The 27,812-nt window shown below is 41.2% G+C and overlaps 1 protein-coding gene across 5 annotated transcripts in view; it reads left to right on the top strand.

The window, feature by feature from the left end:
• The first annotated feature begins 7,897 nt into the window (after positions 1-7,897).
• ubtd2 (ubiquitin domain containing 2) overlaps positions 7,898-27,812 on the top strand; it is a 57,950-nt gene continuing 38,035 nt past the window's right edge. Inside the window, exons 1-2 of one of the 5 annotated variants that reach the window (XM_069898799.1) lie at positions 8,038-8,124; positions 15,668-15,819. Coding sequence is in view for 1 of the 5 variants with exons in the window: in XM_069898796.1 (XP_069754897.1) it covers positions 8,055-8,124 (70 nt within the window). In the remaining 4 variants the exon portion in view is untranslated. The other 4 variants (XM_069898796.1, XM_069898798.1, XM_069898797.1 and 1 more) reach the window with 4 other exon arrangements.

Raw genomic sequence — 27,812 nt, 5'->3', positions numbered from 1 at the left:
CTGAGTTTCTCCAGCATTGTACTTTTACATTTTATTTGATATGTTTCATTCTGTTTTGGTCAGATCATTGAACTTTGCAGCACTGATTTGGAAGTTGTACTTATTTCAGTTCTCCTTCCCTCTACATGCTCTTATTTTCCACTGTGAACTTCCAATGGCTCTATCACTTGAGCTCAAATTCATTCCAAAGGGTTTCTAAAAGAATTTCAACACGTTCTTCCCTCCATTGTTCAATGGTTGCCTTAACTTGGCTGCTAGAGCTTGCTGCTTCTGTGTTGAAAAGTAGCCCAAAAATAGGAATGGAGCAAACACTCAATCTGGCTGAGTGACCCAAGCACCAGATCTTACACATCTTGTGATCCCAAAACCTGCTGCTACAATTTTGAGCCAGACTTTATTGGCTTATTTTACAGATAGAAGTTAAGAGAAAAGAGCAAGTTTTCAGTGTGAAACTGAAATGTTGTAGAACTCTACAGAATAAGTATACAACAGCCATATGCTGGTATTTATATTCCATATAAGCTGTCTTCCAACTTATTTCGTCATTTCAATATCATTCTTTTCCCTTCCTCCCTGATCAAGTCTTTTTTTGTAACTGCATCTATACTCTTCTCTTCAACCACTTCATATCACGATGAATTCAACATTCTCACCATGCATGAGTAAACCCCAAAAAATATTTAGTTTCTGACTTTCCCATTATATGTTGCATCTTTCCCGTGCTTTTAGACCACATCATCTGGAATTACCCATATTATATATTGTTTTTGCAAGTTTTTTGGGGGGGAATTACCTATTTTTTTCCAGGACCTGGATATCTAATGACAACTAGTCATTCAAATGGTGGACTAAACCTGCTGCAGTGTGTATCTCTTTGATGGTAACCATTGCCATCCAGACAAAGAATAAGCAGCACATTGATATTGATCAGGTTGCAAGATTCAAAACTTATTTTCAAGCCATGATTTTCTATTTTTGTTCTCTCTCCCACCACCCCCCCCCCCCCATTCTCCCTGAGTCTGCGTGCTATTCCTTGAGGTGCCTTGGTTTCCTCCCACCCTTCAAAAATATATGGAGGTTAATTGGGGTATTTGGGTAGCATGGGCTTGTGGGCAGTAAGAGCCTGTATGGAAAAAAAAGACGATGATATATCAGCATTCCAAGAGAAGAGATGTTTCCATCACTGACTTTCCCAGACTCCGGTAATCAGGTAGCCTATTTTTACTGGGAAGAATGTAAATATTTAGCAGGAAGGTTTCTCTGATACATAATAAGCAGAAGCAGAAATGGAAAAAAAGCACGTGGATGGAAAACTAGAAAATTATGCTGTCACAAAAGTATTCTATTTATTCCATCTGAATCCAGGATAAAGTTAGATGAGGCCAGTGATTTTTGGAAGGATAATTGCTATGCAGAAAAGCTTTGTGCTCTTTTAGCCTTTCTCCTTCCTTGTTTAAATGTATTTTGTCCTCCATGGCATGTAGCATAGGCACCTTCTCCTTCCCAAGAGAATAGATGTTGTCAATATTTCTGGTGCTATCACATATAAACTATCCCCCCCCCCCCCCCATTATAATCACTGATTGTAACAATCTGTGCACAACCATTGCCTTGTTACAGATAAATCTCATCTTAGATAAAAGATGCCAGTCAAGTTAAGCTGCCTGAGGCCAATGATCCAAAAGATCATCCACCTCCAAGTGGGTATGCAGATCCACTTCAAGTCTGGGATAAGCTGAGTACCAGATGCTGGTGTAATCCCATCCATCTTTTTCTCCTTCTAGGGCTTTTCTGAGCAGTTACCTGAGCCAATGAAGACTGCAAAAGCCTCACTGGTGTTCCCCTGATCGGTTGGCATGCTGAGACATTGGGCAGCAAACCAGTATTAATCGATTTGTGTTGATGAAGAACTGTTGGCATGTTTTTGATATGAATTAAGCTTTTTCCTCAGAAGTCGCTAAGATTCTTACAAAGCTTGCAGGACAAATCAAACTATGAAATCCAAATTAATTTCACCTCAAGCAGCTATGTTCACTTGTCATTTTGAAGATTTTTAATGGGAGTTATGTCTGATGGCAGTTTCCACCCTATTTTTCATGTAACTTAATCCTCAACTCAAAGACTTTGAAGTGAGAGGCACTGCGCGTTGTTGAACTTTGAAATTGTAGCCTGATTTTTTTCCCATTTGCCAGCATCCCCACCTGAAGGCAAATTTAATTGACAAGCTTGGCTTCTAGTCACAGAGTAAGGCCCAACCATATTTAACGAGCCCGTAATTGCTAACGAAAACATGGGAGTCGTGGTGGGTGCTGGGGAAATTTGGAATCCAAAGAGAGGTATGCCTCTTTAATAGCGCTGCCTGCAAAAGCAAATTACAGACGTAGAACATTAGCAGATCTATTGTTGAAAGCAATACTCTAAACAAAGTTAAGAGCATTGCCTGAAAACTGGAACCAGCAATATGTAGGTTAGTTCACAAGAGCCAACAAGATACGCAACACAAATTAATACACTCCAGGTGGATGAGTCCAGCCAAAGACTCTTTATATATTTAGTATATTAATAATCTTGCTTCTCTCGGTTCATGAGCAATCTATTTCTCCCCAAACCTGCCTTCCCTCTCCTCGTTTGCTCAGTTTCCTGGAAAAAAAATGAAGTGAAGATTATACCTGTAACTGAGGATAAATCTCAGGCTCACAGCTTCATTACATTAGTCAAATCGCTAACTTGCTTCCTGGGAGAATTGACTGTCCTCAGACGTAGGAGGGATATTGAAGGTTGATTTAAGGTCAAGTTTGAGATCTGAAAATTTTGAACATCTCACCTTACCACGCATCCCCCAATTTGGGGGGCAATAATTTACTACAAAATTACAATTTAAATAGCTTTGAATTTTGAATATTTATTTATTCTTTGATATGAAAGTTTCTTTCCTAAACTTCTATGGGTTTTCCAATAAAATTGAGCTCAATTTAAAGTACACTACCACAAAAGTGGATCAAGAATAATGCTTCTTTTTCACAGCTGCAAATTTCTGTGTAATAAGAATCATTAGAATATTGGAATAGCAAAAATAGAGCATAACTTACCTCATAACGCATGCAAAATAAAATGATTAATATTGCCTCCAGGCTGAAACTTTTTGAAGTCATGGTTCATGGCACCACTCTCAGCTGAATTGTGAAATTATTCTGTCAGAATGACTAAGAATGCAACTCCATGCACAGGATCACCATTGATTTTTTTTAAATGTGTGATCGAATAGCTTTTCAAAGATTCCAAACTTTATCAATAGGCTATCCAGCAGTAGCTGTGCAGTCTTTGTTAATACATCAACTAAATTATTGAAATTCTGAAGAGCAATGAAAGAAAGAACAAAAAGGAAATAAAAAAAACAAAGATGGGATATAAATATATTTGATTGTCTATTATCATTATTATTAACCTAATTCAGTGATATGCAAGCAATTAAATTCTGCATGAGTTAAGCTTACAGATACATTTTTAAAAAAAACTTGAATTCAATCACAGAAACAAATTGCACTTCTGTTTTTTTATTGTCATTATGTATTATTGTCCTTTTTTCGATTAGTGACATGAACATCATAGATAATTTTGATTTTGGGTCATTTGATTTCCTTACTCAACCATCATAAATGTCTCCTGATTTTCCCTTGCAAATCAGTTGCCGACAGGGAGGGCCAATTGAAAATGAACCGTTCCTGAAATTCTATGCATCGGTGCATAGCAACCCTGTAATTTCAATGGCAGCATGTGGATGGAAAACTAGAAAATCGTGCTGTCACTTAAATCACATTGAGCAACCTTCACAAAATTACAGTAGCGCACAATTCAGACCAACTTTAAATATTACACCTTTTGACTAAAAGGAATAAAGTTTTCGACTGTTTCATGACCAAAAACACAATGTAACTCTTAATGCATTCACTTACATGAGTTCACTTTGTTATCAATGTTTATTCCTTCAATTCTTTCTTCTGATCAGACAAATGATATATATTTAACTTATTTTACATAAGACTTCTGGAAGTAAATATACATTTTCAAAAATTAGCATTCATAGACAACAATTAATTTTATTCATTATTCAAGTTGGAGAAAAAAATCATAAATTACTTGAACAAATATCAATCCTCAGAATGTATAGATTGTGGAAATTCTCAAAAAAAAGGGGAAAAAGGATGTTTGGTGGAGACCCAATTAATAGGAATTCTACTATATACTGACATATATTCAGAGGCAAGGTGTGGGAACAGCTTCAGGGAAGGTTTTTTTCTGTCATTTGACGTTTTCATTTCCTGATTTATTATTAGTAATGATGTCTTCTTCTAAGCCATAATATCCAGATATGTCTTGCAAATCCATTTCATTTTAGAAGGGTACATGATATGAATATACAATATCAGATTCAAAATCATATAAAAACATGCCAGTAGTCCATCCAAGTTCTTGACGAAATTCATGCGATGGTTCCATTGTCCACTGCCCTGAGAATTATTTGTAGCTTGTAACTACTACAGGAGGAATTATAACACAGTAGGATTTGGTGAGGTAGAAGTGCAGATGGAATGGCAGCCTAAATAGAGTGATTTTAATCCTTGGCTTTATTTGCCAAAGTGATCCAATAAAGCAGTATCTTCATATTCAATTAAGGTTCAATTGGTTTTCGGAAGGCGCTTTGATCACTTCTACGGGACATCAGTTTCAAATTGAAGACAATGGGATCCAAAGAAAATCAAGAGCCAGTTTTATTTTTATTCCACCAACTAAGCTTCCACCAGGTGTCTCTGTCTCTGTTATGTGCATCACCATTTTAAAATGTGCAAGAACAAACATATTACTTTATGGTCACTTAGAAACATTTGCTTCTTGCCATTGAATTATTTAACTGGAAATGAACCTAGTTCTCTTGCACAAATCTTGTGTGTGTGTGATTCATACTTACAATCGTGCTTGTAAAAACAACAGTGAACTTTCCAGTTAATATATTTGAAGTAAACATCAATAATCTCAAAACTACTCAGTTTCTTTCAGAGTGCACTGATTTCTCTATTCAGAAAAGGCAATCAGCCACCAAGAAATTACATGAAGTGTTTACTGAGAAATAAACTGAGTTATCAATCAATAGTAAACATTGAGGCTTAATTATTAAGGATAACTTTTACTTTGTGAACTTTATGGGTCTCCTCAAAGCCAGTGCTTTTCTGCGGAGTGGCACAATGAGTGAGGTGGTTAGTGTGACAATATTACAGAGCTAACAACCTGGGTTCAAATGCAGTGCTGTCTGTAATGGGTTTGTATGTTCTCCCCGTGACCTGCGTAGGTTTTCCCCAGGTCTTCAGGTTTCTCCCTAACCTCCAAAAATATACAGGGTTAGCAAATTAATTAGGTGTAATTGAGTTTCAATGTCCGAAATCAGCTTCTAATATGTTGTATTATTAAATTAATAAAATTGATGATTAAACATATAACCATTTACAGCACGGAAACAGGCCATGTCGGCCCTTCAAGTCCATACCGGTTCACTTGAACAACTCCACTAGCTCCCAGGAGATCTCAGTCTTCAGAGAACGTGGTTTCCTCTCTACTGCCATTAATTCATCCCTCATCCACATTTCCCTTATTTACTGCACATATGCCCTGGTCCCCTCTGCCCCAAGATTTACTTATTATTTGTTGGCTGTTACATATAATAACTAACTTCACCAACATGTGATTGTTAATACATCCACATCCTGTCCATTAACCTTTTTTCACAAGCAGCTGCTACAGCATAGAAATAGGCCCTTTCAGCCCACCTCCTTCAGACCAACTGTAATGCCTATTTCCTATTAAAGTATCTGCCCTTTTAAACATTGCAACTACATCCTTTTCTACATGCTCTGACAGATCATTCCAGACAACCAACGCCTCTCTGTGAGTTCACCCCTCAGATTCCTTTAAATGTCTTCTCTTTCAACTTAAACCTGTGCTCTAGTTCTGGACTCTCCAGGCCTGTGAAAAAAAATTCCAACTATGGATTCTATTTATGCCCTCATACTTTTGAAATCTATATAAGCTCGTCCCTCATTGTGGACTGAATCTTTGGAGAATGGAAAAATAAGCAAATAAATGTCAGGGACCTTTGTTATACTCAGTGGGTTTATGTTGGCCAGATGATGATAGCTTTGTCTTGGAATAAATTACTAGCTAAGAGAGGAAAAGATTTGCTCAAATCCTCAAAGAAATAGAACTTTACAAAGGATTCCTTGGAATCTTTGTCCCAGGCATCTCAACATGGAGAAGAAATATACAGGATGGCATTCAGAAGCTTGAGTCTGTGATCCGGGACAAAAGACACCTTGCTTAAACAAGGAATAAATGCAACTATCTTCCGAAGTACATACCTACCTCTGCTCCAGTCAAGCATCTAGGGAAGCCTCATCTACAGAAGAAAACACAGTTCACATTTAGGCCTTTTTAAAATAAATGTTATTTATAAATTCAAAACCACAAAAGATTCACACATTTTACAGTAATACAAGTCCACTTCATATACATGCGGTATATACAAGAAAAAAGAATGAAGAAAAGAACCCCTCCCCTATAAAAATACACCCTCGTCCCTCTAATCCAAAGCAAAAAAAGGGACAAGAGATCTTCAAAAGTAGCACTCCTTGCCAAGTCTTCTTCTAATAGGAGAAAGGAATGTCTGAGATTCATTCGAATATTCATACCTTCAGTTTGTAAATATGGGCTCCATATTTTCCAAAATATATATTTGTCTCTTAAATTATAAGTAATTTTCTCAAGTAGTATACAACTCCAAACTTCCACATGCCATCACTCCATTCCCAAATCTATCAGACTTCCAAGTTATAGCAATACATTTTCTAGCTATTGCTAAAGCCATTTGAACCAACTTCACCTGATAGATATTCAATCTTAATTTAGGTTTAACTCTCTAATATCACCCAATAAAAAATAACATTGGATCCTGTGGGCATTTAACCCCCATTGTTCGTTCTAATAAGTTACCTATCTCCAACCAAAAAGGTTTAACCTTAGGATACTGCCGAGTACAATGCAAAAAACGGACCAGCTTCTTGCCCAGCTCATTACTCAGTAGCCAGAAAATGCAGAGTGGAAACAAGCCATCTTGAATTGAGAATGACCCGCAATCATTCGCAGTAAAAGCACCACATCCGGCGACAGATTGTCAAATATGAAGGGATATATGGGGGTTTGTGCAACAATGATGCTGGGGTAAAAGAACATCCACGGTTTTAGATTTATTGTCAGAGTACATGTATGACATAACATACGACCCTGAGATTCCTTTTCCCTGTGGCAGAATTGCTATTGATTGGTAGTACAGAAAATAAACTACACCACATAAACATGACAAGAAATTAAACTGTAAACAGATAACAAACTTACTGTATAATAGAGAGAATAAAGGGCGTAAGTAAGAGTCCTTAAGTGAGTCCCTGATTGAGTTTATTGTTGAGGAGTCTGATGGTGGAGGGGGACCTGGTGGTGCGAGTCTTGTGGCACCTACACCTCCTTCCTGATGGCAGCAGCGAGAACTGGGTGGGGTGTGGATGCTGGATGGTCCACTGTTCCCTGTCCACGTCCTCCATAGCGGGGAGAGCTTTGCCTGTGATGTCCTGGGCTGTGTCCGCTACCTCATGAAGAGCAGACGACCAACGGGCTGCGCCGACTTCACCTGCGGACGCACAGCGTGCGTTGCGGAGCGAACTGGAAGTCGCCCCCCACCCCCCAAAACTCCCGGGGTCCCGACCCCGAGGGATAGCGAACCTCAACTACTTCCGCCTTCCAGAAGGCGATCCCCCCCCCCCCCCCCCCCCCCCCAAGCTAGAGGGCGCGCGCGAAGAGGAGGGTCGAGCGACCGCGGGGAAGGGGCGCTCACGGTGGTGACGAGCGCCTCGTGGACGCGCGCGTGCGCGTGCGCGGCGGCGGCTGAGGGAGCCAGCGCCGGCCGAGGTTGCGGCCGTGAGTTGGTCTGTTGTAAAAGTGACCACAGCTCACCCATGGGAGGTTGTGTGGGCTCTCACCATGACTCCTCGGGCAGCTTGAACGAGAACTCTGACGGCACGGGAGGTAAGAGAAGCCGGCGGCAATGGTGGGGGTGGGGGTGGGGGTGGGGGGGGAGAGACTCTGCTTCCTCTCTCAAGTTGTTTTCCTTTAGTTTTGGGTCGGTCTGTCCCCCCTCCCCCTCCCCCTGTGTGTGGAAGTCTGAGAGTGGGCCTCACTGGCTCCGTCCCCCTCCCCTTCCCCAGTTCGGCCCGGGCTCGCAGCCACGGAGTCTTCGCCCTCCGTCAGCCCGAGGTCGTTGCAGGAGGAACGGGTCGCTCCCTCCGTCCGTCGGCTCCCCTCCCCTCCCCTCCCCTCCCAGCCGCTGCGGCTGAGACCGGGTCACCGGCAGTGGGCGGGTGGCTGCGAGCCCAGGAGTCTCTTCTGCCTTTGTCTCTCGCCGGCCCACACAGGCATTATTACCCTTCCCTTTCCAATCGCATCGACGCCAGACCTGCTTCAGAAGCCGATGGCAATGTTATTTGGGGAGTGAGTCCCTCGAGGTGGATCCGTGATTTCACGTGAAGTTTTGCACGGTGTTCACTTGCGAGATGCCAGGCGTCCTGGACTCAGCAAAGTGGAGTGGAGCAGCCCGCGTCGAAGTGGCGATGCTGTTCTTCAGCCCACAACCCACCCACCTGACTGACTGACTGACTGACTGAGGACGCGGGGCCGCTGGTGAACTGTACCTGTTTGTAGTTGTGTTCGCACTGCGAAGTTTGGAAAGGTGGACTCGTTCATACATTGGTATTAACTTTTGAAATGATCTCAACTTCTGGCTTTCATTCTTGTTTTAATCATGTTTCCTCTCTCTCTCTCTCTCTCTATATATATGCACACATGTATGTATCTACATATATGTGTATGTATAATATATATGTGTGTGTGTATGTATCTACATATATGTGTGTATATATATCATATATATTATACACACACACACACACACACACACATTCGGAAGAATGACACTAAAAAAAACTAGGATGGCCAGCTGTTGGATTGCGAAAAAAAAACTACTCGGCGAATGAGTTGCTGTGAAAGAAGGTCCTGCTTTGGAACAAAGCAAGTTTTTTTTAAAATTGCAGGGTATTGATCTTAAAATGGAACGGCAACCTTAATGGTTTTTAATGGAAACTGCATTTGTTTCTGTGGTTTGACCAGGCAGAATTTTCAGTTGCCTTTCCATCACTCGCACTCCTGAAGCGCTCCTCTGGCACTCAGTAAAATGTTTAATCAGTGGTTGTAACTTATCGTTCTACCCCAATTCTCCACTTGAGCTTGGCGCATCCTGGGTGAGGATGAGTAGAACTTGTTGAGTAATGTTGATTCAACTTAAGTGAACTGGTTCCCCCCCCAAAAACACTAATGGGAATTGGTCCCAACTCCTTAATAAAAGGACAGAAAGTGGCAAAAAAATGTGATCCACCCGTAATTATTTACATTTTGGACCAGTGCCCAGTTTGATTCATTTAGAATGACTTGACTCCAGAGAGAAATGTAGCCTCAGGCCAAATGTCAACTAAATAATTGAATTTGTGGAGTGAAATAACAGTAACTATTCCGAGGACATGTCCTGTTGAAGAAAGATGATGTACTTTTGATTTTTCAGAAGGCTTTTGATATTACCCCACATAGCACCCAGGATTTTGTGGAGGTTTGCCAGAAACCCTGGGCAAATTTCTACAGATGAGTGGTGGAAAGTGTGCTGACCAACTGCATCATGGTGTGGTATGGGGACACCAATGCCCCTAAACATAAAGCCCTCCAAAAGGTAATGGACACAGCTGAGGACATCACAGGCAAAGCCATCCCCACTATTAAGAACATCTACAGAGAATGCTGCCTGACGGCAGCAGCAATCATCAAGGGTCCACGCCACCTAGCACATGCTCTGTTTTTACTGCTGCCATGAAGAAAGAGGTATAGATGCCACAAGATTCACACCACCAGGTTCAGGAACAGCTGCTACCCCTCCACCATCAGACTCCTCAACAACAAACTCCATCAAGAACTCATTTAAGAACTCTTATGCACTTTATTGATTTTTTTACTCCCTCAGTATTGCACTTTTTTTACATTTCTTATCTGTTTACAATTCTTTATTTGTTTACGTGTGTACGTTTTTTGCACTACAGTAAGCGGTAATTCTGCCTTGCCCACAGGAAAATGAATCTCGGGGTGGTATGTGATGACATTTATGTACTCTGACAATAAAACTGAAATATAGGGGTTGGCCAAAAAGCTGAGCACAAGGAGTTGTGCTTGACTTTTTGTTGACATGGATTGAAAATTATCTAACAGAAAGCAGAGTGGGAATAAATGGATCTTTTGTGAGGATTGGTGAGTGATTGATTAATGTTGAAAGGAACCATTGCGTACTTGTACACAGGCAACAGAAAGCCAAAAAGAGGCACAGCACATGAAGGGAAAGACAGATATTACATTATTTATTGTGAGGGAATACAAGTACATCTTTGTGCAAGTACAGAGGTTCATCATGAGACTGAATCACGAATAGTTGTGCAATTTTAAGTTCATACCTGAGAAGGGATACACCTGTAATTAGAGGAAGTGCAGTGAAGATTCACTAGATGGCATGTCTGCCATAGGAGGAAAGTGGTGTGTAAACTGGGCCTGCAATCTCTAGAATTTAGAAAAATAGGAGAAAATCTCATTTGAAACAAAATTTGTGTGGGGTGTGATAGGCTAGTTGCATATATTTCCTTGACTAAGGCATTTAGAACTAGGATCCAAGGAAGTGGGCTGTTTAGGGCAGAACTAGGGAATTGTTTTCAGAAGATGCTGAGTCTTCCCAAAGAGAGTTGTGGAAACTCAGACATTAAATTAATTGACAGCACAGTTTCCTGGAATCATGACATCTGTATATAGCGCAGAAAAATGGTGCTGAGGTAGAGTCATCTTGATGAATAATAGATCGTGTTTAAAGGCTGCACACACTAATCCTGTCCCTGTTTCTTGGGCTCGTATTTTTTCTGTAAGTATAAGAAAAAGAGGACAGCAAACTGCACGATGTGGCAAGCATTAACCCTTCAGTAAAATCTGAAGAAATACTGGAAAGTGATCTTGACATTCAGTAGTGCAAGGGTATATTTCAAGTTGAATATTTGTTGATAGAATTTTGGCAGCAAGTGGCTTGCATTGCTTTTTTTTCTGTACATGTGGATCTTAATGGAGAAAGCAGTTTGACAATAAGGGAGAGGTCATTTAGGATTCAGATAATGATTTCTTTTCTCTCAGGGTGGTAAATCTTTGGAATTCACTACCCAAAGATAGGAAACTTGTTCATTCAAAACACAGTTGCTATATTTCAGGATATGAGGGAAATAAAGGGATAATAGGAATAATGTGAGAAAATAAGAGATCAGCCCTGATCCTGAAGAACAGCAAGTTTCAAGGTCCAGGTGGTGTAATTTTCCTCCTCCTGTTCAAGTTGTTGCATCCTCAATATAAAGGCAGCATTTGATAAAAATAAGCCATCAGTAGGAAATTTCTTCCAAGTTTGCCAAAAGGAAGGGGCTGAAAATTGTCGATGGGTATTGTCTCATACTCCTGAATTGCTAAAGGAATTCCTCTGGCCAAGGTGTTCAATTCACTGGATGATAGACGATTGATGACACAATGAATGGTCATTCACTCCATCGTGACTATGTTGGCTTGAAAAAGAACGACCAAGTGTAATTCTACCTTCCACGAGACCAGATTAGCACAACTCAAGTATACAAACATATTCCTTAAATGTGAATGCTTCTAAGCCTACCAGTTTTAGACTGTGAGTTGCAGATTCTTTACCATCTCTGTGGAGAAAATACATCTTCATCTCTCTAACTGTACCAATTAGTTTAAATCCATGCCTGGTCTGCAAAGGGAGATGGGCCACTTCTGTTTATCACATTTAGGTACCTTGAAATTTTCTAAACCTCAATTACATATCAAAGATCCTCGCATGTCCAAAGAAAAGTACCCCAACTTACTCAATTTTTCCTCAGAACCAAAATATTTCAGCCCTGGCATCATCCTTGTGAATCTTCTCTCCAGCCTACCCTTCTCTCTTGCCTACCTTCTCTCTAGCCTACCCCTAAGAGGCTCAAGCCTGAAATGTTGGTTATGTATCTTTTTCTTTGCTACACTGTTTGACCTGCAGAGTTTCTCCAGCATTATTTTTACTTCAATCTCAGTATCTGCAGACTTTTTTACTCTCAATACATTACCTGTAATCCTTTTACCAAGTCTTGGGACCTTCAGTTTCCATTCTCTAAGGAGGCCGTTGTACTCATTGAGTCAATTCTGAGTCTTGGAGCATTTCCACCAGTCTCCTCGCCTCACTTTTTTCAACAGCCTATTCTTTCAGAAATGCCTATAAATATCTCCAGTTCTCCGAACAACTGACACCTGTAGCAATTTACAGTAGTCAATCAGCCAACCAGCACGAGATGAAACTGGAGCTCCATGAAGTAACCTATGCAATTACAGGAGAATATACAATTCCATATGGACAATGCCTTCAGTAAAGATTAAAACCAGGTCAATAGATTTGCAGTGACTTTTCGCTGCTCTATTATTATCTCTTGGAATAATCCTCAGAAAAATTATGAATTGTATCATTGAGAGTGCTATCAATGTTGAATTTGTGTTTCACTGTAACAAATTCTTGACATTATCTGGTCTTGGTGCAAACATGGACCAAAAGAGTTGAATTCCAGAAGTCAGATACAAATAACTGCCTTTTACATTGGAGAAGAATTTAACCAAATCAAGGATCGTTAGTAAAACTGAAGTTGGTGTATTGTATATAAGTTAATATTTCCTCATGATGTAGATGGCAAATTTGACACAAATTTGCTGACATTCAAAGCAATGCCCATTAATCTCAACATATCCTTGTAACTATGCTCATTATCAACTCCAATTTTCCAACCAGCCACCTACCTATACATGGCATAATTTACTCATTAATCTAATAAACAGCATGTTGGTGGAAGAAAACCGAGCACCTGAGCAAAATCTTTCCCATTACTCCTCCAGCCCCCCCCCCCTGCAAATAGAGAACATGTAAACTCCACATTGACTGTTCCAGAGGGCAATATCATCAGTGGGTCCCTAGTGTAGTGAAACAGCTGTATCACCTACTACACCACTGTCCACAGAATCAGGATTTATTGTCATGAACGAGTCATGAAATTCGTTGTTTTGCCACAGCACCGTAGAGTAAACGTTCATGTAAACCATCTTACAAAAATAAATTTTAAAATAGTGCACGAAAAGTCAAAGTGTGTCAGTGTCTTTGGTCATTCAGAAATCTAATGGCAGCGGGGAAGAAACTGTTCCTGTGCCACTGAGTGCTCGTCTTTAGGCTCCTGAATGGTAGCAGAGTGAAGAGGGCATGGCCTGGGTGATGGGGGTCCTTGAGGATAGAGGCTGCTTTCTTAATGATGGAGTGAAGTCTGGTGCCCATGATCTCGCATGCTGAATTAACAACCCTCTGGAGGTTTTTCTTGTCCTGAGTGTTGGCACCTCCATACTAGACAGTGAGGAAACCAGCCAGAATGCTCTCCACGGTACTGTACACCAAGACAAATCTCCTCAAGAACCTCCTAAAGGATAGCCGCTGGCTTCAGGATAGATCATTCAAAGAGCAAAAAAAATGGAGATGCTGGAAATCCTGGATATGCTCAGGTCATGCATTGGCAGTGGACAGAGAAAAATGCCCAATGCTGACACAAAATGGAAAGGCTGATTATCTAAACTTGTTGGGTCTTAAAGGCTGTTACATGCCCATTTGGAATATGAGGTGTGGTTTTTCAAGCTAAAATGGGCCTTCATTGCAGCAATGCGAGAGGAAAATGACAGGTCAGAATGGGAATGGAGAATTAATGTGACAGCGAATCCATGTTCTGCTTTGTTGGCAGAAAAAAGACCTGCGTGATGGCAGATCTCTCCAGTGTAGAGTTCACAATTACATGATAACTGAATCCAGTACAACAAAAGAATTACTTTTTCACTTGGCAAGAGTGTTTTGAGTTTGTGGACGATGAGAAAAGTAAAAGACAAAGCTTGTGGTTTCATGGCCACATGGTGGTGGCAGGTGAAAAAGTGAAACATAAACCATAGAAGAAAAAATCTTTAAAAAAAAATTCCAGAGGTCCATGCTGAAATTGGCAGATGATATGGATATTGGTGGATTGAAAGGTGAGGACATTTAAAACCGTGCTTGTGTTCTTGGTGAAAACTGCAGTGGAAGAAAAGGATAATGTGTTTGAGAGACTCGTCAACTATGGTGCAGTGCAAGCTGCAGTTCAGGAAAAAGAAGTAATCTCAGAAACTTTGCTATGAAAGGGGTCATTGGTCAAATAGAAAGTATAGAGCAATAGAAGCTGGGAGAGTGGAATGCTTGTAGGAAGCAAGAATGAAGGTGCAATCACAATTTGTGAGAGTTTGTGGACCTGAAATGGATGGTGGATACTGATGCTTTAAATTGGAGATAGCAGGAAAGGGAAGGGTCACAGAAACTGAGTCCAGATTGATAAAATCATTTGAGTCCTGAATAGGAGCAGGAAATAGCACCAAATGTTTGCAGTGGACGAGAGAAAGGGACTACATACGATTGAAATCAAGACAATTCTGTGTAGCCTGCAAATGACAGGAATAGAATGAACTCTGGTCAGTTCCCAAAGTTCCAAGTTCAAATTTATTGTCAAATCAGAATTTCTACATGTTGGTAGTGTTATTTGTACTCAAGAAAAAGATACCTATATAAAATAGAGAAATGTAAACAAACTGCAATGCAGAAAAAATACATAATTAATGATAAATGTGCAAAGTAAATGCCCTTAAATGAATCACTGCTTGAGGCTCTTGTTGAGGGATCTGATGGTGGAGGGGTGGCAACTCTTTCTGAACCTGGTGGTGAGTCTTATGGCACCTAGACCTCTTCTGACTGCAGCAGCAAGACCAGAGCATTCCCTGGATGGTGTGAATCCTTGATGATTGCTGCTGGCCTCCTCTGGCAGCATTCTATGTAGATTTTCTCGATAGTGGGGAGAGTTTTGCTTTTGATGTACTGGGTTGTTCCACCACCTTTTGCAGGGGATTTCACTCAGAGGTATTGGCTTCCCCCATACCAGGCCATGATGCAGCCAGTCAGCATGTGTTCCACTACACATCTGTAGTTTGCCAAGGTTTATGATGTCATTGAGGAGCTCTGCAAAACCCAGAAGAATGAGAGACACTGACTTGCTTTCTTCACAATGACATTATGATGTTGGGTCCAGTAAAGGTAACGACAATAACCTTGCGCTCAGCATTAACAAAACCAAGGAGAGGATTGTAGACTTCAGAAGGAGGAGTGGGGGAACATGACCCAGTCCTCATTGAGAGGTCAGTAGTGGAGAAGGTAGAGAACTTCAAATTCTTGGGTGTCAACACCTCCGAGGATCTGTTTTGGAGCCTTCATGTTGATGCAATCACAAAGGAGGCTCACCAGCAGCTATACTTTGTGAGGTGTTGGAGGAGATTTGATATGTCACCAAAAACTCTCAAACTTCTACAGGTGTACTATGGAGAGCATTCTGGCTGGTTGCATCAATGCCTGGTATGGAGGTGCCAACTCTCAGGACAAGAAAAACTCCAGAGGGTTATTAACTCAGCCTGCGACATCATAGGCACAAGACTCCACTCCATTGAGAACATCTACATGAGGAGGTATCTTTAAAAAAAAACAACCTCTATCCTCAAAGACCCCATCACTCACGCCATTTTCTCTTCACTCTGCTGTCATCGGGGAAAAAGGTACAGGAACCTAAAAATGAACACTCATTAGCCCCTTTTCCACTGGCATCCTAGTTAATTGGCAGTGCAGTTTCCTGGGATAGGAAGCCCTTTGTGCCATTTCCACTGGGCCACCCTTAACTGGGACACTAATTACTTTTCCACTAAACACAGCTCATCCCTGGGGATCAGAGTGTTCTACCTTCAATTGGAAACGGGTGACTTTCTGCTGTCCCTTTTCCACTGGTTTTATCAGCAAACATCGGAGATACGAGTAGGGATGAAGGTGGCTCATTTCTGGCATGAAATGACATCATTTGATTTTGGCGTTTGAACAGTGTTCGTTTTCTACTGGACCCTGTCCCAGTAAATTTCCAGTTCATTCCTGGAACAAGGTGCCATTGCAAAAGGGGCTAATTACATTGCCTTACTTTTCATGTACTAATATTTTTATTTTTCATTTAGTGTAATGTTACAATAATATAGTGAATGTTTGCACCATGATGCTGCCACTAAACACCGAATTTCATGACTATAAATTCTGATTCTGATTGCTCTTTTTAAAACTTAAGTGATTAAGGAACCTGGGGAACTGGCACAGAGGCCTGGGGCACATCAGCCATGTGATATTGAAAGGCAGGGCAGACTTGAGAAGCTAAGTGGTTGATTTCTGCACTTATTTTCTGAACAATAACTCTGCTGTTTTGTTTTAAATCAATTTAGTGCGGTCAATTGTAAATCAACTGCATTAAGAAGCCACCGGTAGTTATTATGTGCATAGTTTCCCACAAGAAGGCAAACGACTTAAAAATGCCAATTAATGCTTTTGTGATGCCTCTTATTGTTAGGGTACATTTCAGGTTAATACTTTGACCTCTCTCTCTCTCCAATTATTAGCCAACCAGATAACCTCTAAGTTAAATCTCCTCTTATCCTGAAGTAAGTTCCAGGAGTTCACAATATATAAATGATACATCTACAATGCTCTCCTGCCTGTTGCATCCCATAATTTTAACCCATCAGGAACTCTTCCAGTTCCATTCTTCAACATTGAGTTTACCGTATAATCATTGTTTCTCTTAATGAGAATCTTTGGCTTGGCTTCGCGGACGAAGATTTATGGAGGGGGTAAAAGTCCACGTCAGCTGCAGGCTCGTTTGTGGCTGACAAGTCCGATGCGGGACAGGCAGGCACGGTTGCAGCGGCTGCAGGGGAAAATTGGTTGGTTGGGGTTGGGTGTTGGGTTTTTCCTCCTTTGCCTTTTGTCAGTGAGGTGGGCTCTGCGGTCTTCTTCAAAGGAGGTTGCTGCCCGCCAAACTGTGAGGCGCCAAGATGCACGGTTTGAGGCGATACCAGCCCACTGGCGGTGGTCAATGTGGCAGGCACCAAGAGATTTCTTTAGGCAGTCCTTGTACCTTTTCTTTGGTGCACCTCTGTCATGGTGGCCAGTGGAGAGCTCGCCATATAACACGATCTTGGGAAGGCGATGGTCCTCCATTCTGGAGACGTGACCCATCCAGCGCAGCTGGATCTTCAGCAGCGTGGACTCGATGCTGTTGACCTCTGCCATCTCGAGTACTTCGACGTTAGGGATGTAAGAGCTCCAATGGATGTTGAGGATGGAGCGGAGACAACGCTGGTGGAAGCGTTCTAGGAGCCGTAGGTGATACCGGTAGAGGACCCATGATTCGGAGCCGAACAGGAGTGTGGGTATGACAACGGCTCTGTATACGCTTATCTTTGTGAGGTTTTTCAGTTGGTTGTTTTTCCAGACTCTTTTGTGTAGTCTTCCAAAGGCACTATTTGCCTTGGCGAGTCTGTTGTCTATCTCATTGTCGATCTTTGCATCTGATGAAATGGTGCAGCCGAGATAGGTAAACTGGTTGACTGTTTTGAGTTTTGTGTGCCCGATGGAGATGTGGGGGGGCTGGTAGTCATGGTGGGGAGCTGACTGATGGAGGACCTCAGTTTTCTTCAGGCTGACTTCCAGGCCAAACATTTTGGCAGTTTCCGCAAAGCAGGATGTCAAGCGCTGAAGAGCTGGCTCTGAATGGGCAACTAAAGCGGCATCGTCTGCAAAGAGTAGTTCACGGACAAGTTTCTCTTGTGTCTTGGTGTGAGCTTGCAGGCGCCTCAGATTGAAGAGACTGCCATCCGTGTGGTACCGGATGTAAACAGCGTCTTCATTGTTGGGGTCTTTCATGGCTTGGTTCAGCATCATGCTGAAGAAGATTGAAAAGAGGGTTGGTGCGAGAACACAGCCTTGCTTCACGCCATTGTTAATGGAGAAGGGTTCAGAGAGCTCATTGCTGTATCTGACCCGACCTTGTTGGTTTTCGTGCAGTTGGATAATCATGTTGATTACAGAATACTGTAATGTAAAGGCACCTGATTTCTAGCCAGTATGTTGCCCAACGCTGTTTGGCCATCTCCCATCATCTACTTCAATTTCACCAACAATGATTTGTATGTATAATGCATAAAATAATAAACCTGAAGCATATCAGGGAAACCGAACAAACACAATTTTGCACCTCTGACTAATCGTTTGTTAATTTGCTCCAGAGATAAAGTGTGTATTGAGGGAGGATGGAGATGCTTTGAAAAAGAATTGTGGTGTGCATGTAAATCTGTTAACAGTGGAAAGAAAGGGGTGGGTGATCGATCCATTGACGGATTTGAAAATCAGCATGAGAATTTTTGAAATAAGCCTTTGCTTTATTAGAAGTCAATGTTGGTCATCAAATTGTAAATTGTGGCATGGGAAGCAAATTTTTCTGACTTCCTGTTTATGGAAGAAGGTGGATTCCAGTTTGGAGTGAAGGGTAGATGTGACAAAAATACGAATGAACACTTCAGCCTGTGATCTGAAGCAGGAGATCTTCCTTTTCTCCACTCCCTCCCATCTCATCTATTGCCCTTGCTTTGCCTGAGCGATGGCCTTTGTGTATCTTGCCACTGCCTCCTGCCGACACATCTCTGTCACAAACCTCCATCTCTGAAACGGAAGCAGCCTTTTTCCAGGCTTATGTTCTGGCCCCAAGACTGTTCCTCCCTTGCTGCACTTGGCCGACAATGCCCCTATGATTTAGAGCTGCCTTGGCTTGCTTAGTTGTTTCTGATGGAATCCATTTCCTCCAGTATCGAGGGTGATGGCAGCTTGAGCTACAAATGGATCACTCGCCTCTGTTAACATCATCCTCAGTCTTACTTTGGCACACTTATAAATCCTTTGAAAGACTTGAAGTGGGTTGCTCGAGGACTCCTTTGCCATAGAGCCCTATGCTGGTGAGGCATCTGGGAAGAGCAAGTCACTTTCTTAAGTACAAGTTGAACAGTCTCTCCAGCTTTTCCACACTCGAGTGGAACGTCATACACGGTTAGAGGTCACTTGAGGTGTGGAAAGAGCCCAAACTGCATATATCAGAGCTTAAACTTACCAGGTAGTGTGGTTCTGTTGATGCTCTCAAGACCACTGATGGCATCTTTCTTGAGTTGATGTACCTGCTCTGTATCTTTGAGGGATGTTTTCTTGAAACTTCCTCAACAGGCGAACAGCACAAGCCTTGGTTGTGGTCAGTGCGGTGAGATAATCTATATATGTTCTGATAGGCTGCAGCCTCAAGCCAGATCTTGTGCGCTGCCCTCCAACCACCCATCAAGATGCTCTAATGATCACCTCTGTGGCCATGGTGAAAGCTAGCAAAGAGATGGTGCAACCGGCCATGATTCCAACTTCCAGATGTTGCCACACTGTGGTGTAGTCTGTTGTTGTCAATCATCTGCACATCATGGAATTAGCCTTAACAAGGCTTGAGGGATGCTGGGACCCTGAAGAAGTTGAAAGCAGTCCAGAGGAGGTTGAGGGACTGAACTGAAGACATTGGCAAGATCTAGAAACACCACATGAAGATCTGTCCCCTCCTTCTTGGCAACATGGATCTGATCCCAGATAGTGCAAACATGTTTCAGGCAGCCAGAGAAGCCAAAGATCTCTGCTTTTTGGATTGATGTATCAATCAGATGGTTCATTTGCAGATATCTTGACAGACTATGAGCCACTACATTAAAGAAGATTTTGCCCTCAATGTTCAAAAGACTGATCAGGCAGAATTGGCTGATTACTGATTAAACCTTTTCCTTTGGGATCAGGATTCCACCTGCTCTCTGTATCTTTTGGTTACACTATACCACGTTCATGAACCTCCAGAGGAACCGCAGGACACCTGGTACATTTTTATAGAGCCTGTATGGCACTCAATTGGGACCTGGGGCTGATGCAGCCCTTGCTCTATGCACAGTTTTCTCCTTCTCTCCATCTAGGTGGGCTGATATCAAGTTGGTGTTCTAGTGGATAGATCGGTGGCATGTCAGGTGGGATAGTGGTCTCTTCGTGGAGTCATTTATCTGTGTGGAGCTTTTCCAGGTGTTTTTCTAGTTCTGCCCTTGACACTGAGAGACTTCCACTCTTCTCCCCTTCACAGATTTGAAGGGATTTTTATAGAAGATTGTTCTTGTCCGCTTCTTTCTGTGCTTCCTTACCAGGTGCTCAGCTCTCCTTAGTGTCGCAAGCCTGCTTCAGATTTCTGCTTGTGACAGGTTTCTACCTTCCCTCTCCTCCTCTGTGGCCTTCCTCCATTGTTTCTTCAGCTACCTCCCCTCTCTGACCAGATAATCTATCTCCTTCTGCCTCCTGGACTTGGTTGGGATTATTGGTGTAGTCTTCTTCCTCTCTTACACTTCAAAATGTTCTGCCCCATAGCTATAGATTAATTCCCACATTCTTTCCAACTTCCTCATGTTGTTGCCTCTGAGCATCTCGCATATTTCTTCTCACAGGATTTTGGCCACAATCAACAGCTTTCACCCCCGGATCTTCTTTTCTGTTGCCAGTCGAAGTGGGGTGGGTTGGGTTTATTCTCCTATGCCTTGCTTTTCCTCTGTTGGGACAGGGTATTGATGTCATACAGACTTAGGATTTTGTCCTGCTGCTGAACTTCAGTCGACTGACTCGACGTGCTTCTCAAAAAGTAGGTGCCAACACGAGGTCCCTGTTGCTCCTTCTTCAGGCATCCTTTCCTGCTCTGATATTTTCAGGCCTCAAGTGGAAGTAACCTTTGCCCACCCACATATGCAACTTTGGAACTTGTGTCCTGCTGCAGCTGTTGCAGCCTCAAATATGGTGAACGTCCATCTCATTGTCTGTTCCATTCCTGTGTCAGTTACTGGGTTATCTGCCGATGAGTCATCTTCTGCCCCCTTTCTCACTGATTCGGGGTATTTTCTTCTTACATTTTTTGTAACCAAGAGCGAGTGGGACCCGTGTACTTTTCATGCTGGATCCTGTTTCTGTGGGTAGCTATCCATGGAAGCCCCAGTGGGTCTGTAACCTCCTGCCAGCTGTCTTTCCATGCTGTTTCAAGGACTTCCCTAGTTGTCAGCTGCTCTTTATCAGTAGTCACTGGTTCACCGGATGATCAGGTATCTAGGACAATAAGGTTAATATCCCTTATTGCACTCCTGCAACTTGCTGCCTAGACTCTGCAGGGTAGCTAAGTGGGTGGTGGCATCTTCTGGGATATCAAGTGGTCTCCCTCCTTCCTCAGTGTTTCACTGGTAGACCCACAACACCTTCGGAGATTTCAGCAGTGAATCCTGATATCCTGGGATTACCCCCTAAATGCCATTCACTCACTTCAGTGACAAGGTGGAATGAGCATCTCAGGAAAGATCTTTAACTGCTTGTTGGTGTATCTTTCCTCACATTCTCAACTCCTGGAGTAGCCTTAATGTCGATGAGGCTACAAATCCTCTGCAGCCTACTTCAACCGGTCGGATCCTTGCCACGTTGTTGTACATCAACTACAAGCTCACTGTATCTCAGTTTCTTGTGCTCATAGGCCTTTTCCACTGTATCCTCCCATGCCACTGTAAGGATTTTTCTTTAAACCAGTGTTTATTTTAAATGTTGAAACTTCATTTTGACAAAATTTAGCTTTAAATATTCAAATCTTCATTGTTCTAAATGAAGACCTTTTGAGATTGATACTTGGAAAAAGAAATGAGGCTATCATGAAATTAATGAACATGAAATGCCTGACTTAAGGACATCCCAAAAAATGATTAACTCCCATAATATTATTATTTGAAAGTCCAACATATGTACAAATTTTAGTTTCAATTTAATGGCAAAACTAGTTTCCTTCTCCATTATTACTCATTTGTTTCTGTCAATTTTGTGTATTTTGATGCCATTCATTGCAATATTGAAGAGATATCAAATGAATTTGTGAATTTTCCAACTGATGGACAAAATCAATTTATGGACATGTTAAAATGGAACTCATTTATTTCTTTGATGTATTGTATTTGTTCTTTCATAGTTCAAGAATGTTGCAACACAACAAAACTCTGATTAGACCTCACTTGGAGTGTTATGTTTCTGTTCTGATCACTTTATTATTGGAAGGATATGGAAGCTTTAGGAAAGGTGTAGAGGAGATTTACCAGGATGCTGCCTGGATTAGAAAATCATTTATAGGAAAAGATTGAACTCGAGCTTTTATCTTTGAAGCAACAGGATGGATGAGAGGTAACATAAATAGAGGTATATAAGATTATAAGGGACAACTGGCATCTTTTTTTCTCAGAGTGGTAATAGCCAATACCAGATGAAATCTGTTTAATGTTAGTGGGGGAAAGTTTAAGGGAGACGTCAGAGGTAAGGTTTTTAAAAGAGTGGTGGATGCCTGGAATGTGCTGCTGGTGCAATAGGCACTTTTATAAGGTGTTTAGATAGTCCTGTGGATGCAAGAAAAAGAGGGTTTTTGGACTTTAAGGAAGGGAAAGGTTAGATTGATGGAGTAGGTTTCTGTGGGTCAACATGAGATGTGAGGTGAAGGGCCTGTGCTGTTCTATGTTCATTCCCTACTTAATTGTGCTCTATACTTCCGAGCTTTTTAATTGCCTTAACCATCATGTCATAATACGAGTTCTTAAACATTCATATTCTATGATGGTGTTTTCTACTCTTGAAAAGCCTTCGATGGTTTCTGGTTATTAACAGCTATCATGGTTTATCCAATATGTTTGCAAAGAGCTTTCCTTCTAACAGAAACGGACAAGTTTTGTTTATCCTCACCTACTTTACAGCTGTTGTACTGAGTTAACAATGGCAGAACAACACAGAAGCCATTGCATCAAAAGTGTGTAACTGTGCAATATTGTATTGCAAAGAGTTTTATCAAAGAAATGTCTGTGTACTTGGTTTTGTACTTGTTACATGACATTAGGAGACCTGTTAATTAGCCAATTGTCCTCCTTTCAAGACGAGTACAAAAACAGCTCAAAATAATGTGAATACAAATTAAATGTAATCTGAATTTAACCATTCATAACAAAGTACTTTCAGTCTTCAAACTTTACTGCCCACCCACACCTTTCAGAATTATGGTCCGTCATGTTAATATTTCTTGTTGATGATCTTTCATTAGAATTGAGAAAATATTAGAGACATAAGCTGCAAAGGAATGATCAAATACCATCATGAAGAAAGCAAGGACAACATTGTCTGACTGGATTAATGCAACCTAGATTGTATACCTAAAATGGATGAGAGGGGGGGTGGGGGGGTGGTTTGGGAGGAAAGGGGGGGGGAGAAAAAGTCACTGTATATGTGTGAAAAAGAAATTGTGTATATCATGGCTAATGTGATTTATGGTGTGAAAAATAAAAAAATTTATATAAAAAAAAAGAAAGCAAGTCAGTACCCTCTTTTCCACTGGCACCTTGTCCCAGGAATTAATGGAGAATTAACCGGTTAAGGGTCCAGTGGAAAAGGAAAACAATCAGCGTGCCAGCATCAAATGATGTCAAATCATGCCGGGGATTAATGGCCTCTACCCCTATCGTATCCCTGATGCCAGTGTGCTAATTAAACTAGTGGGAAAAGGACAATTTCCATCCATCCCATTTGAAGGTAGATTCTCCGATCCCCAGGGATGAGTTGTATTCAGTGGAAAAGGTGGTTCAGTGGAAACAGCACAAATGGCTTCCTATCCCTGGACACTACATGGCCAATTAACTGTCATTTTTTTTGTTGCACTGCCAATAAGGGGTAATTCTGCCTGCCCACAGGATAAAGAATCTTGGGCTGTATGTGATGTCATGTTTCAAAAAACCTAAATCTATAAATATAATGAAGCATTCTTTTCTTGAACAGATGTAAAATTTGTGCCATTCAGAGTTTGTTACGGGAATATTTAGATTTCAGCTTTGGATGCCACAGCTTTAACAATTTAAATGTCAGTTATATTTTAATGCATATTGTATTGTTGCTAAATTTGTGTTGTCTTAATTCAAAGCAGTGCAAAACATCCCTCTAACTCCCTTTAAATACAATTAAAATTTCAATTGCAAATGCTTCTAAATTGTTCATTCAAATGCAGTACGCTACTCGCTACTCTTTTCAGCTGAGTTGGGCACATTATTAACACCAAATTTTAGAGGAAAGATGAAATTTGCATTGATTAAAACCTCAAACCAAATTTGCAATCTTGAAGATGATTCTGCTGCGGGTTGAGACTGCCTGGCCCACCATTCTGTAGTCTGGGATGTTGTGTGGTCCTGTATGCTTCCTTCCCATTAGTTTGCAGAGCAGTCAACAGGACAACTGTATTAGCCAGCAACAACCTTCCAAAATTGTTTAAATTTGCTGCTGATCTTTTGTTAAAACACTCTTGTCTTTGTTTATACAGTGTCTTAGCTTTATAATACATCTTCCAAGACACCAGGAGGTTTGTGAGGTGGTATTAATATTAATGAGCACCTTCCTTGAAAAGATGGAGTTCCTGAAGAAGTTAAATGAAGAAACTTTGTGCAAGTGAAATGCTATCGGCTCATCAATAATTTATGATTATACAAAAACAAAAAAAAGCAAATCTCAAAATTCTGTGTGGATTGAGAGTTAGAAAAGTTTAGTGGTGAGGAAGCTTTCAGAAGCTAGAAAGAGCATGGAGTAGAACAGTGATATAACCTTAGATGCAACATTGATGTGAATATATTGGGTGAGATGCTTATGAAGTGGGCAAAAATAGTCAAGAGCTGAACTGTGAACTGAACTGGTTGCATAAGTTTAAAAGTAAGCATGACATTTCATTACACTGTGCATGCAACAAACAACTGGAGAAGTGACTAAGTTTATTGTTGAATTTGCAGTTTCTCTTCAAAGCTAATGAGTCCACCCTGTATCAGTGTTGCATGCCATGTAACGCCTTTGCTCAGAACATGGAGGCATATCCAGTTGGAGATAGGGATCCCAAAAATAGCCCTTCACTTCTTGACTGGAATAGTGCGGTTAGCGTACACAAGTCCAAGTTCATGTTAATTGGTAAAAATGTGTGCCCAACTGTCTTTTAAGGCTGAAAACTTAACCTCTTGTGAAATAACAAAAAAAATTGCCTTGATGTTGTGTTCAAGAATAGGTTCGATGGGTTCAATAAGAATCAAGGCTAGACATGTGTTATCAACAAACAATGGGGTTTATTTATGCACAGGGGAATTCACAAAAGAACTTGTGCAGACCAGTGTAAGCAGCACACAGGCACGGAATACTGAGAAACAAGTTTTTAACTTCAGCACCCACCACCCACAGGTATGGTAAACCCAGAAACGAGGATTTAACTTGTTCAGCACCCACCATCTGTAGGCATGATATACCACTTAATTAACGAGTACATCCACATGAACCTGATCTCCATCTGCTCAGGATCTGGAACAGGCCCGTTGATTTGGCCCTCTGGACCTGCCTGTGGCTCGCAACCTGGAGTTCAGCAATGGTCACAACTAGTGAACGTGTACACAGAAATGATGTACAAATAGTTACACGTCAGGTGCAAATAAATCACTGCTAAACATTCTCAACTCCCGATTGGGAACGTGAAGGTTAAACATAGTACCATCAACTCTCTCTAAGCCTAGCAGATGCAGGACAGTGACAAACAGTAAATTAATTACAACTAGTATATTGAAATGAAACTGGTCTCCAGCATTGACCATAGCTCAGGATCCAGGACAAGCCCATTGGCATTCAGCCCTGGTGTTCAGTAATGGTCATTAGCATCAAAGAGAGAGTGAAAGAGCAGAGATTACAAATGCGAGACCTGTTCAATGTAAGACCCATCCATATGACCTGCGAGGACCAATCATGCATCAGCATTACCTGTAGGTAGATCTAATCCTTGAATGGCAGGTAAGGTGACTTCCGACTAGGTTCCAACCAGAGAGGTCATGTGACTCTCCAAAATCCACATTTCCACCAGATTCCAGGCAGAGAGGTCATATTATCCTCACAATCCACACTCCCACCAGTTCCAGATGGAGAAGCCACATGACTCTCCACAATCAGAATCTGGATTTATTGTCATGAAATTTGGTGTTTTATGGCAGTATCATGGTACAAATATGCATATAACCATCTTAAGACATTACTATAAAATAATAGTGCACGAAAAGTAAGACAGTGTCTTTGGTTCATTGATTATTCAGGCACCTGCTGGCAGCGGGGAAGAAGCTGTCCTTGTTCCGCTGAGTGCTCGTCTTTAGGCACTTGACTGCTCTGGAATTTATAGCAGAAGCAAGAGCACATTGCAACTTTGCCTTGATGCAATGTGTGAAATACTTTTGCGTTTAGTTACTTAGTATTTGATCAGCCCAACTGAAAGTAGAACTTTTTGTCAAAGATAATTTTATTGTGCGATATGTTTTCCTAACTGTACCACTTTAATTCAGCACTGTGACACGGGCATATTAGATACATGTCAGAGTTCATGAACGGTTTGCTCATTGCATTGACAATGAAAAGACTGTTGCATCGTTCATAAAGGAACTTAACCGAGAGAGTCGTATGTCACTTGATCTGGCCTTGGGTAAAGTTGGCAAAAGCTTCGCAGGATGGTTGGCACAAATTGTGGCCAACCTTTGCTGGCTTTAGTGTTTCTAGCGAGAAGAAAATTATTCAAGAATTGGTAGAATATGCTAAAGGTATGAGATTTAAAATGTCTTGAAGTAAGCAAAGAAAATATGGAGGAGTGGATAAATGATGATGACAAAGTGCTGATTGGTTATCAACAGTCTCGGAGATTGTGGAGATGGTTCAGTAGTTGAGGAAGTCAAAGTAACAAATTTTATTGGTACATGCATTAAGCTGACTTAAAATTTAATTGCAGGACTGGAATTTTATTACAAAACAAGAAATTGTTTATTTGATTTAAACAAAATTTAGCAAGCTCCTTTGGAACAAAAGTTTGAGAAGCTCAAGTAGTGAGGAACAATCTAGTGTAGAAAATTCACTTCCTTCCACAACCCCAGTGTATGGGTGCCTGCTGCCCCTGCCGTAATCTGAACTTCTGTTATCCACTTCCAATGTATTCTAATAGATGTATGACAATATTAAAAGTTATTCCCTTTTCTGTTTTATCACTTTTGACATGCATTGTTAGATGAAATAATAGTACAACTTTTCATTTGTAAGCATACTATATATATTTGATGAAATAAAAACTAGTTCTGACAAATGGTTTTCTTTTATGTTTCAAGCTTTATTCTACTTTCTGTGAAAGTAGAGTGAACTGGCAAGCCAAGAAGTTAGGTTTATGTTTACATAATGGTTTCTTGGGGTAATTTCTGTGGTTTTGCTCTGGTCAGGTCCCAAGCACGTTTCAGCCTGTATTAATAGGCCTCTGATGAAGTGCCAGAAGACTGGAGGATAGTTAATGTGCTGCCATTTTTAAAAGGGCAGCAAGGGCAAATCATGGAACCACAGGCCAGTAAGCTCGAGTGTAGTAGTGAGGGATGTTTATCTGATGTGAGCAGTGGATCCACTATTGTTCAGCTTTTTATATTTGGCAAAGTAATTAATGTGATTAGTA

Source organism: Narcine bancroftii, chromosome 9 (assembly GCF_036971445.1).
Source record: "Narcine bancroftii isolate sNarBan1 chromosome 9, sNarBan1.hap1, whole genome shotgun sequence".
Taxonomy (NCBI): Eukaryota; Metazoa; Chordata; class Chondrichthyes; order Torpediniformes; family Narcinidae; genus Narcine; species Narcine bancroftii.
The sequence above is the reverse complement of the archived record's forward strand: the minus strand, read 5'-3'. Positions and strand labels throughout refer to the sequence as shown.